We start from the raw sequence: 13084 nt of genomic DNA on the forward strand, positions 1-13084 counted from the left end.
CCCCCCAAAAAAAGTAATATCCTGTTTTCACATTACACTGAAGGCTGGAGGAAATAACTAAAATTTCACTACTTAGCATGCCTCCTAAAAAGAGGATGCCACAGCATGCTGCACAAAATGCTTTTCATATGTCTGCATTAAAATGAGCTTCACTAGTCTTTGCTGACAGGTATAGTTTCTAGTGGTTGGGGTATGAGACTTTTTAAAGCAAACAGCTGATCATTGGCAAAATAATAATACAGGATGAAACTCCTAAATAAAAAAATCCACCTTTGCTTTGTGATGGATCAATATACACAAACTTGGCTTAATGCACAAAATCATTAAAAGTATTGTATAAAGTTATGTGCAGACTACGGGCCTGGGATGTAATAAAGCCAGAGTTGGCCGGAGGTGTGAGTTCCCAGCCCAACTCTGACTTTTTTTTTTTTTAAAGCGGCAAATCATCTACAAGGCAAAACCACGCCTTGTAAAATGATTGCCACTCAAAAAAAAAAAAAAAAAAGGCTAATAGGCCCTACACACTGGCCGATATTCCTCAAAGACATGAATGATCTCGTTCATTATTGAACAAGATAACGTTCATATCTTTGAGTGTGGAGTCACCAGCGATGAACGATGCGTGGCCCCGCGCATCGTTCATCGCTGGTGCCCCGTCGGCTGTGCATGTAGGCCAATATGGACAACCTCGTCCATATTTGCCTGCACTTCAATGGAGCCGGGTGACAGGGGGGGGGGGGCCTATCCGCCATCGGGCAGCTCAGCGGCGGATCTTTATATGTGTAGGGCTCATTAGTTTGGCCAGGAACCCACACCTCAGGCCAACTTGGACTTCAGTACATTCGGCCCTATGTGTAAAGTGTATATGAAACACGATGTGTACGTGTATAAAAAAAAAACAAAAAACAAAGAAAACCAATTGAATATCACCTCTCGATCTCGCATCACTTTAGACAGGAGACTGGTCGCAATAAAACACTTGAATTCCTTCCTGTGTGTTTATTGTGTATATGAAACTCAAATGCATTGGGATCGATTCAATTCGACAACTTATGAATAGCGCCGGGAATTAGCTCCCAACGCTATTCAATTCAGCTGCTAGTTACCCGCAATTGTCGGGAAGAAAACTGACAAAAGTGCTGCCGCGCGCCCGGCGCGAGGCTGATTCTGTCGGGAATCAGCATCGCCGCGGGTAGTTAAGTCGGAGAATGCCCGTTCTCCCGACAAAACTACCTGTTAAATCGGCTAGAACGGGAATTAGCCGACTTAACTTTAGCTGAATTGAATAGCGTCGGGAGCTAATTCCCGGCGCTATTCATAAGTTGCCGAATTGAATCGACCCCATTGTGTTTACATTTTGGTCCCAACCCCAAGATCTCATCATGGTATGCAAATATCCCAAATTACAGAAAAATCGATACAAAATTTTGGGTATATTGGACATTTAACCTGTGTCAACTACACCACATATTAACTATATCACACACACATTTAATGCTGCGATGGGATATAAATAAAAAAAACGGATTAAATTTTAGCAAGATAATAAGAATTTACTCACCGGTAATTCTATTTCTCGTAGTCCGTAGTGGATGCTGGGAACTCCGTAAGGACCATGGGGAATAGACGGGCTCCGCAGGAGACTGGGCACTCTAAAAGAAAGATTAGGTACTATCTGGTGTGCACTGGCTCCTCACTCTATGCCCCTCCTCCAGACCTCAGTTAGGGAAACTGTGCCCGGAAGAGCTGACACAACAAGGAAAGGATTTGGAATCCAGGGTAAGACTCATACCAGCCACACCAATCACACCGTACAACTCGTGATAACTATACCCAGTTAACAGTATGAACAAAAAACTGAGCCTCATTCAACAGATGGCTCATAACAATAACCCTTAAGTTAAACAATAACTATATACATGTATTGCAGAGAGTCCGCACTTGGGACGGGCGCCCAGCATCCACTATGGACTACGAGAAATAGAATTACCGGTGAGTAAATTCTTATTTTCTCTGACGTCCTAGTGGATGCTGGGAACTCCGTAAGGACCATGGGGATTACACCAAAGCTCCCAAACGGGCGGGAGAGTGCGGATGACTCTGCAGCACCGAATGAGCGAACTCAAGGTCCTCCTCAGCCAGGGTATCAAACTTGTAGAATTTAGCAAATGTGTTTGAACCCGACCAAGTAGCAGCTCGGCAAAGCTGTAAAGCCGAGACCCCTCGGGCAGCCACCCAAGAAGAGCCCACCTTCCTCGTGGAATGGGCTTTTACCGATTTAGGATGCGGCAGTCCAGACGCAGAATGTGCCAGCTGAATCGTGCTACAGATCCAGCGAGCAATAGTCTGCTTTGAAGCAGGAGCACCCAGCTTGTTGGGTGCATGCAGGATAAATAGCGAGTCAGTTTTCCTGACTCCAGCCGTCCTGGAAACATACATTTTCAGAGCCCGGACTACGTCCAGCAACTTGGAATCCTCCAAGTCCCGAGTAGCCGCAGGCACCACAATAGGTTGGTTCAAATGAAACGCTGATACCACCTTTGGGAGAAATTGGGGACGAGTCCTCAATTCTGCCCTGTCCATATGGAAGATCAGATATGGGCTTTTACATGACAAAGCCGCCAATTCTGACACACGCCTAGCTGAAGCCAAGGCCAACAGCATGACCACCTTCCACGTGAGATACTTTAGCTCCAGTCTTAAGTGGCTCAAACCAATGGGATTTCAGGAAATCCAACACCACGTTAAGATCCCAAGGTGCCACTGGAGGCACAAAAGGGGGCTGAATATGTAGCACTCCCTTAACAAACGTCTGAACTTCAGGCAGTGAAGCCAGTTCTTTTTAAAAGAAAATAGACAGGGCCGAAATCTGGACCTTTATGGACCCCAATTTTAGGCCCATAGTCACTCCTGACTGTAGAAAGTGCAGTAATCGACCCAGCTGGAATTCCTCTGTTGGGGCCTTCCTGGCCTCACACCAAGCAACATATTTCCGCCATATGCGGTGAAAATGTTTTGCTGTCACATCCTTCCTAGCTTTTATCAGCGTAGGAATCACTTCATCTGGAATGCCCTTTTCCGTTAGGATCCGGCGTTCAACCGCCATGCCGTCAAACGCAGCCGCGGTAAGTCTTGGAACAGACAGGGCCCCTGCTGTAACAGGTCCTGTCTGAGAGGCAGAGGCCATGGGTCCTCTGAGATCATTTCTTGTAGTTCTGGGTACCAAGTTCTTCTTGGCCAATCCGGAACGATGAGTATAGTTCTTACTCCTCTCTTTCTTATTATCCTCAGTACCTTGGGTATGAGAGGAAGAGGAGGGAACACATAAACCGACTGGTACACCCACGGTGTCACTAGTGCGTCCACAGCTATCGCCGGAGGGTCCCTTGACCTGGCGCAATATCTTTTTAGCTTTTTGTTGAGGCGGGACGCCATCATGTCCACCTGTGGCCGTTCCCAACGATTTACAATCAGTGTGAAGACTTCTGGATGAAGTCCCCACTCTCCCGGGTGGAGGTCGTGCCTGCTGAGGAAGTCTGCTTCCCAGTTGTCCACTCCTGGAATGAACACTGCTGACAGTGCTAGTACGTGATTCTCCGCCCATCGAAGAATCCTTGTGGCTTCTGCCATCGCCATCCTGCTTCTTGTGCCACCCTGGCGGTTTACATGGGCGACCGCCGTGATGTTGTCTGACTGAATCAGCACCGGTTGGTTTTGAAGCAGGGGCTCTGCTTGACTCAGGGCGTTGTAAATGACCCTTAGTTCCAGTATATTTATGTGTAGTGAAGTCTCCTGACTTGACCACTGTCCTTGGAAGTTCCTTCCCTGAGTGACTGCCCCCCATCCTCGGAGGCTTGCATCCGTGGTCACCAGGACCCAGTCCTGTATGCCGAATCTGCGGCCCTCGAGAAGATGAGCACTCTGCAGCCACCACAGCAGAGACACCCTGGCCCTCGGGAACAGGGTGATCAACCGATGCATCTGAAGATGCGATCCGGACCACTTGTCTAACAGATCCCACTGAAAGATCCTTGCATGGAACCTGCCGAAGGGAATTGCTTCGTAAGAAGCCACCATCTTTCCCAGGACTCGCGTGCAATGATGCACCGACACCTGTTTTGGTTTCAGGAGGTCCCTGACCAGAGATGACAATTCCTGGGCCTTCTCCCCCGGGAGAAACCTTCTTCTGTTCTGTGTCCAGAATCATGCCCAGGAACAGCAGACGCGTCGCAGGAATCAGCTGCGACTTTGTGATATTCAGAATCCAGCCGTGCTGTTGCAACACTTCCCGAGATAGTGCTACGCTGACTAACAACTGCTCTCTGGACCTCCTTTATAAGGAGATCGTCCAAGTACGGGATAATTATAACTCCCTTCTTCCGAAGGAGTATCATCATTTCGGCCATTACCTTGGTAAATACTCTCGGTGCCGTGGACAGACCAAACGGCAACGTCTGGAATTGGTAATGACAGTCCTGTACCACAAACCTGAGGTACTCCTGGTGAGGTGGGTAAATGGGGACATGCAAGTAAGCATCCTTGATGTCCAGTGACACCGTAAAATCCCCATCTTCCAGGCTTGCAATAACCACCCTGAGCGATTCCATTTTGAACTTGAACTTCCTTATATGTGTTCAAGGATTTTAAATTCAGAATGGGTCTCACCGAACAGTCTGGTTTCGGTACCACAAACATTGTGAAATAGTAACCCCGTCCCTGTTGAAGGAGGGGAACCTTGATTATCACCTGCTGGAGGTACAGCTTGTGAATAGCCGCCCGTACTACCTCCCTTTCCCTGGGAGCAGCTGGCATGGCTGATTTGAGGTAACGGCGAGGGGGAGTCGCCTCGAACTCCAGCTTGTATCCCTGAGATACAATTTGTACAGCCCAGAGATCCACCTGTGAGCGAACCCACTGGTTGCTGAAGTTCCGGAGACGCGCGCCCACCGCACCTGGCTCCGCCTGTGGAGCCCCAGCGTCATGCGGTGGACTTAGTGGAAGCAGGGGAGGATTTTTGTTCCTGGGAACTGGCTGCCTGGTGCAGCTTCTTTCCTCTACCCCTGCCTCTGGGCAGAAAGGATGCGCCTCTGACCCGCTTGCCTTTCTGAGGCCGAAAGGACTGTACTTGATAATACGGTGCTTTCTTAGGCTGTGAGGGAACCCGAGGTAAAAAAGTCGATTTCCCAGCTGTTGCTGTGGATACGAGGTCCGAGAGACCGTCCCCAAACAATTCCTCACCCTTATAAGGCAAAACCTCCATGTGTTTTTTAGAATCAGCATCACCTGTCCACTGCCGAGTCCATAATACTCTCCTGGCAGAAATGGACATTGCATTAATTCTAGATGCCAGCCGGCAAATGTCCCTCTGTGCATCCCTCATATATAAGACGACGTCCTTTATATGTTCTATGGTTAGCAAAATCGTATCCCTGTCGAGGGAATCAATGTTGTCTGACAGGGTATCAGACCATGCTGCTGCAGCACTACACATCCATGCTGAAGCAATAGCAGGTCTCCGTATAGTACCAGAGTGTGTATACACAGACTTCAGGATAGCCTCCTGCTTTCTATCCGCAGGCTCCTTTAGGGCGGCCGTATCCTGAGACGGCAGTGCCACCTTTTTTGATAAGCGTGTGAGCGCCTTGTCCACCCTAGGGGATGTTTCCCAACGTAACCTGTCCGTTGCCGGGAAAGGGTACGCCATCAGTAACCTCTTAGAAATCACTAGTTTCTTATCAGGGGAACTCCACGCTTCTTCACACAATTCATTTAACTCATCAGATGGGGGAAAAGTCACTGGCTGCTTTTTCTCCCCAAACATAATACCCTTCTTGGTAGTAACCGGGTTAACATCAGAAACGTGCAATACATTTTTCATTGCAGTAATCATGCATCGGATAGCCCTTGTAGACTGTACATTTGTCTCATCCTCATCTACACTGGAGTCAGACTCCGTGTCGACATCTGTGTCTACCATCTGAGCTAGCGGGCGTTTATGAGCCCCTGATGGCCTCTGAGACGCCTGGGCAGGCGCGGGCTGAGATCCCGGCTGTCCCAAGGCTGCTGCGTCATCGAACCTTTTATGTAAGGAGTTGACACTGTCGGTTAAGACCTTCCACATATCCATCCAATCCTGTGTCGGCCCCGTCGGGGGCGACACCACACTTATCTGCTCCTGCTCCGCCTCCACGTAACCCGCCTCATCAAACATGTCGACACAGCCGTACCGACACACCGCACACACACAGGGAATGCTCTGAGGACAGGACCCCACAAAGTCCTTTGGGGAGACAGAGAGAGAGTATGCCAGCACACACCACAGCGCTATATAACAGGGATTTACACTATAATGAGTGATTTTTCCCCAATAGCTGCTTATTATCTTATTTGCCCCCCCCTCTCTATTTTACCCTTGTTGTATCAGGATACTGCAGGGGAGAGCCTGGGGAGCGTCCCCCCCCCCCCCCCCCCCCAGCGCCCTGAACCCAACAGTGACCGGAGTGTGTGGTGTGCTGTGGGAGCAATGGCGCACAGCTGCGGTGCTGCGCGCTACCTTAATGAAGACAGGAGTCTTCAGCCGCCGTTTTCGTCGTTTCTCTTCTGTCTTCTGGCTCTGCAAGGGGGACGGCGGCGCGGCTCCAAGAACGGACGATCGAGGTCGGGCCATGTGTTCGAACCCTCTGGAGCTAATGGTGTCCAGTAGCCTTAGAAGCACAAGCTAGCTGCAAGCAGGTAGGTTTGCTTCTCTCCCCTCAGTCCCACGTAGCAGTGAGTCTATTGCCAGCAGATCTCACTGAAAATAAAAAACCTAAAATACTTTATTTTCTAGCAAGCTCAGGAGAGCCCACTAGGAGCACCCAGCTCTGGCCGGGCACAGATTCTAACTGAGGTCTGGAGGAGGGGCATAGAGGGAGGAGCCAGTGCACACCAGATATAGTACCTAATCTTTCTTTTAGAGTGCCCAGTCTCCTGCGGAGCCCGTCTATTCCCCATGGTCCTTACGGAGTTCCCAGCATCCACTAGGACGTCAGAGAAAAATATCTTAGTCAGGAGTTTAGCCTCATAAAGCAGCTAAGCCCAACTAAACTAAAGGGCATAACACGAAAAAGTGCTGTTTGGACCCAAAAATCGCTTTTTGTGCATTTCAGCTCGCCACCCCTGGGGGCTGTGAGCTGAAATGCCGGTGCCAGCAGCTGTACACACCTAAACGGAGCAACAGTTACATTTCTCCATCAGGCGTCCAGCAGTGACTGCTGTCAGCAATAACAATTGAATTCCGCCCATAGGGTGCGAGTGCGCCCAGATGTACCGGGTTTAGCTGCGCAAATCTGCAAAACTCGACTAAAGTATTGCTATGGGCCCAAAACGCAGACTGATCTCACATTTTAGCTAGCCACCACAGGAGAATGCAAGCTGAAATGTGTCATCTCCCTATTTGAGCCCGAAAAGGGCAACAATTGAATTGCTCTGTTGGGCTCTATCTAGTGGCAGCCATGATAAAAATGACTGAATGCCTCAGTATTTTCAAAAGGATTAATATTTTATTTTATTTCAATGGAAGCTAGTAATCCCATAATTCCATAACTACACCAACCAGGAATGATCAATTATTCTAGTAATCAAATGCTGCAAGGCAATGAGGACACACTGGTTAATGTAAACCTAACATGACTAGTGACAATTGCACCACAAAGATCCACTGAGAGGACAGACATCTAATTATTGTGAAACTGATTAATACATTTAGCTAATAGGAATGATGCCAGACATGGAATGCTACCAATACTGATCCTAGATACAGAAATTTACTCATTTATACATCAGGGTTCAGTTTGTCATGATAACCCCTCCTGTATTCACTGCCACCAAAATTAATATAAAACTATGCAGAAGTTATGGCATTTTATATTTCCAGTTATGATGGACAAGATGCACTTTAGGATGGTCAGTATCCTTACCTATAATGTCATCTTATGTCTCAATTTGGCACACAGAATAGTGGCACGCTACATAAATTATACGCATTTACAACTAGGAGGCGAAGAAGGCAGATTGTGTGCATTTACATAGTCGCCTGTAGGGAAAGTGACTAGCAGACCTTTGTGATGTGGGTTAGATGTATCAACCCCTTCACTTTCACATACATCACAACTAGGTCAGTTGCATGTCTGCCAAGATCTTGCTTAAGCTGGGTACACACTGGCAGATATATCTGCAGTTCAATCGATCTGCAGATATATCTGCAGATGGTGGTTGTTCATACACACAGAAAGATGCACCAATATATCTGCTGTTAAATCTATCTGCAGCTATACAGTATATGCAGATGGAGATTGTTCATACACACTGAAAGATGCACTAATATATCTGAAGATATATTGGTCATCTGCTGTGTTGCACAGCAGATGTAATATATCTGTGAAAGACGTCTTTCACAGACATATTGTTTGTACACACCTGCAGATCTGCAAAAGATATATTGGACAACCAACTGATTGGCCAATATATCTGCCAGTGTGTACCCAGCATTACAGTAACATGTCTTTCTTAGCAGAGTAAATTTACACACTACAGTGTTGTCACTCCTTTCTATTACCATGGGGTCGATTCTATTCGGCAACTAATGAATAGCGCCGGGAATTAGCTCCCGACGCTATTCAATTCAGCAACTAGTTACGTCGGCGATGACCCGTTCTCGCCGACAAAACAGGTAGTTTTGTCGGGAGAACGGGCATTCTCCGACTTAACTCCCCGGCGCGAGGCTGATTCCCGACAGAATCAGCCTCGCGCCGGCCGCGAGGTAGCACTTTTGTCGGGTTTCTCTTCTCATCCCCCGGGGATGAGAGAAGAATTCCCGACAATTGCAGGTAATTAGTTGCTGAATTGAATAGTGTCGGGAGCTAATTCCCGGCGCTATTCATTAGTTGCCGAATAGAATCGACCCCCATGTTAGCACTTGCAGTAGTTTTTAATGTGCTAAAAAGTAAAATCTCAAAGACAACAATGCATGGGTATATGCATTTGGAATGGCATTAAATCTGCCATTTTACAACAGGTTACCAGGCGTTAACTTTGTACCACAAACGCTCCTTAACTGTATATACAAAGGCCCCCTTTGCGAAGGATAAAGTTACCAATCACATACACTGAAGTAGAAAAAGCAGTACTGGAAAAAAGTGCACTGCAGCACAACTTTCACTGTATAAAGCGCAAATATACAGCATCAGGGATCCACATAAGAACCAGCTCCATATGGGAACAACTGGACCACGATGTGCTCCACTTACTCGTGATACGTCGGCCCGATGCGTTGATATTGTGCCAAAAGGCACAATATCGCTCTATTAATACTAGTCTATAGCCTGTAAGCTTGCGATAGGGTCATTACTGCCTCTATGGGGTCAATTCTATTCAGCAACTAATGAATAGCGCCGGGAATTAGCTCCCGACGCTATTCAATTCAGCAACTAATTACCTGCAATTGTCGGGAATTCTTCTCTCATCCCCGGGGGATGAGAAGAGAAACCCGACAAAAGTGCTACCTCGCGCCGGGGAGTTAAGTCGGAGAATGCCCGTTCTCCCAACAATTCAACCTGTTTTGTCGGCGAGAACGGGCCATCGCCGACGTAACTAGTTGCTGAATTGAATAGCGTCGGGAGCTAATTCCCAGCGCTATTCATTAGTTGCCGAATAGAATCGACCCCTATGTCTGTTATTATCCAGTTTTGTTCTACTACTGCTGTTCCAAATGTAAAGCGCAACAGAATATGCTGCAATATATAAGAAACTGTTAATGATAATACAAATTAAAACCAAAAGTATGTGCCATCAGAAGTGCTTTGGGCAAGCAGGCTACTTGCTCCAGGCTGATGAGGATTCCAGATAAGCACGGGTTACTGAACATCCTGAGAAAAGCTACATCCACAGTGTATGTGTATACCAGCAGAGTGTAGAACAGGATGCACTTGTATCTCAGTGTATGGAGTAAATTTAAGAAATGGCGGGAAAGGCTGTGACAGATCCAGCAGATGGCGCTGTGCCAGGCACAGCAGCGTGAACACTACCAACAACACTGTCACACACTGCTTAGGGAAACCTTATGTTCCTTCTCTGGCCCGTTACCTGTCACCACGTATTAATTAGAGGGTCGGGTTTCTGCTACTCATTGTTATACCGCCACCGCTATAGCAGTGTGTGACCGAGGTGTCTGCCTACATATCCCGCCCAGTACTCGCTGTGACCATCGCTGGAAGCGCCAGGCAGCAATAGTAGATCACAGCGAGTACAATGGACACGATGTAGCCTAGATGAGAGGCTGCACGGGGGGGGTATCCCGGTGCCCTGCCTGCCGGGGCACTGGTGTACAACCACAGATAACCCCACGCCACCCATCCCCATTCATTCTCCCGGCGCAGCAGCCTCACTGCACATGGCGTGACTCGGGTGGGTATAGCATGCTACCCTGCCTGCCCTTCCCTCTGCTCACCCGTCCCGGCGGCCGGCCTCTGCCCCGCATTGGCGTAGACTTCCTTTCGGACCTCTCCTCGTCGCTGGAAAAGTCCGGCGTGCCGCGGCTGCGGGCGGCCAGGACCTCCCGGTACAGCTTCACGTACACGTTCTTGCGCTGTTCCCCAGGCGGCAGCGCCACATTGTTCGCCACCAGCTCGCTCTTTAGCTCTTCCTTGGTGAGGGAGGACGGGTCTCTGGGAAGCTCGGCCATGGTGCGCACATACAGGCCTCCGATCCGATGCGTACGGCCCGGTGCTGGGAGGAGAGCGCAGAGCAGTAGTGGCCGCAGTACACACAGGAGGGAGAGGACGGAATTGGAGCAGGCGTCGGCTGCTGCGAGTTACTAACGGCTGCCCTATCCACGACGGAGTAGCGGGACGCTAAACAATAACGGGCGTGCTCATTGGCTGCCAGGCAAAGCAAGGCGAGTGCGGATTGGCTACACGCTTCCTTCAAAAAAACATAAACGACATTACGACGCGCGGCCTTCCCCTCATCCCAGAGCCCGGCCTGCTGCTGCTAGTGCTACCAATGCTGGGCCGGGGCTGTGTGTGGCCGCCTTTGTGTGGCCAGGGACAGCCAGGCCCACTGAGGATGCTGCGAGGCAGCTGTCACCGCTGCACAGGCTGATAATGATGCAAGTTCTTCCCAGACATTAGTTCTTATGTTACTGGGACGGAAGTAAAATAAAATTATTTTTTGTGTAAAACTGTATTAAATACTTTATTTGCAGGTAGTCTGCTGCTGCCTTTGTTTTTACACATGATTAACGCCTTACAAAGTCCAATATTCAGTGCAGCCTGCAAACAATAGACTGTTTGAAAATACAATATATAATTTAAAACTAATACAAGGTTTTTGTTAATTTTATGCTGTAAAGTGTTGCTCACATTTACTTGAATACCACAGGTAAATAAATGTAGTCTGCAAAATGGCTGCTATGCAAGTGTAACCTGTCTAGAGTTCATAAACACTGAATGTCTAGTTTGTAAGTTTTACATTTGTATGTAGAAAAATGAAACAATCCTGCTCTTTACTACTTTTCTGCAATAATTGTTACCCTAAAACAATGACCCTAAATTCGCTCTATGGGGTATATTTATACAGCTTCCTCATAAGTCTGGAAAGTGAATCGAGTTCATCATCACTAGTAACAGCTATGGCAATGACAGATACCAGGTATCTCCTGGCGCCAATCAAAAGCTCAGTATTTAAACCAGCTTGCCGACAGCTTTCTAATACTAATACTTTGTTCCACACATTCAATCTGTCTCTAAATCATGTTACATGCACCTAAGAAACATATCCAAAATATGCCCTTATCTTACACAAGACACTGCAAAAACTCTAATCCATGCACTCATCATCTCCTGCATTGATTATTGTAAAAGTCTCCTTACTGGTCTTCCCAAACATAGGCTCTCACCACTACAATCCATTTTAAATGCAGCTGTGAGGCTAATCTTCCTCGCTAGACATTCTTTGTTTGCTGATCCGCTCTGTCGGTCCCTCCATTGGTTACCAGTATTCTACCGTGTTAAATATAAAATACTTTTACTTACATACAAGGCTATTAACCAAACTGCACCATCATACATCTCCTCACTCATCTCAAAATATCTCCCTACCAGACCTCTCCGCTCTGCACAAGATCTGCATCTCGCATCCACCTGTATTACCTGTTCCCTCTCAAAATTACTGGACTTTACCTGGGCTTCACCCACTCTGTGGAATGCCCTCCCACGCACAATAAGACTCTCCTCTAGTCTCCAAACCTTTAAACGTTCCCTGAAAACTCATCTCTTCAGACAAGCCTACCAAATTCCAGACCCACCCACATAACCTTCAGTGCGTCCCTATTCAGTTACATCCTCTCTGTACAGTTCACATAACCTCACATATTTCTCTGACGTCCTAGTGGAACTCCGTAAGGACCATGGGGAATAGCGGCTCCGCAGGAGTCTGGGCACAACTAAAAGAAAGCTTTTAGACTACCTGGTGTGCACTGGCTCCTCCCACTATGACCCTCCTCCAAGCCTCAGTTAGATTTTTGTGCCCGGCCGAGCTGGATGCACACTAGGGGCTCTCCTGAGCTCTTAGAAAGAAAGTATAATTTAGTTTTTTATTTTACAGTGAGACCTGCTGGCAACAGGCTCACTGCAACGAGGGACTAAGGGGAGAAGAAGCGAACCTACCTGCTTGCAGCTAGCTTGGGCTTCTTAGGCTACTGGACACCATTAGCTCCAGAGGGATCGACCGCATGGAACTGGCCTTGGTGTTCGGTCCCGGAGCCGCGCCGCCGTCCCCCTTACAGAGCCAGAAGCAAGAAGAAGTCCGGAAAATCGGCGGCATGAAGACTTCTGTCTTCACCAAGGTAGCGCACAGCACTGCAGCTGTGCGCCATTGCTCCTCATACACACTTCACACTCCGGTCACTGAGGGTGCAGGGCGCTGGGGGGGGGGGCGCCCTGAGCAGCAATAAAAACACCTTGGCTGGCAAAACAATCACAATATATAGCCCCAGAGGCTATATATGTGATAATTACCCCTGCCAGAATCCTTAAAAAAGCGGGAG

The 13084-nt window shown here is 48.1% G+C and overlaps 1 protein-coding gene across 5 annotated transcripts in view; it reads right to left on the reverse strand.

Moving 5' to 3' along the window:
• The window catches only part of TMPO (thymopoietin), a 70514-nt gene extending 59422 nt beyond the window's left edge, over positions 1-11092 (reverse strand). For 2 of the 5 annotated variants that reach the window (XM_063927740.1, XM_063927738.1), the window contains exon 1: positions 10487-11089. In XM_063927740.1, the coding sequence (XP_063783810.1) occupies positions 10487-10720 (234 nt within the window). In that variant the 5' untranslated portion in view covers positions 10721-11089. Of the gene's footprint in view, positions 1-10486 lie in introns of all 5 variants that reach the window. The other 3 variants (XM_063927742.1, XM_063927741.1, XM_063927739.1) reach the window with 2 other exon arrangements.
• Positions 11093-13084: the final 1992 nt, after the last annotated feature.

Source organism: Pseudophryne corroboree, chromosome 6 (genome assembly GCF_028390025.1).
Source record: "Pseudophryne corroboree isolate aPseCor3 chromosome 6, aPseCor3.hap2, whole genome shotgun sequence".
Taxonomy (NCBI): Eukaryota; Metazoa; Chordata; class Amphibia; order Anura; family Myobatrachidae; genus Pseudophryne; species Pseudophryne corroboree.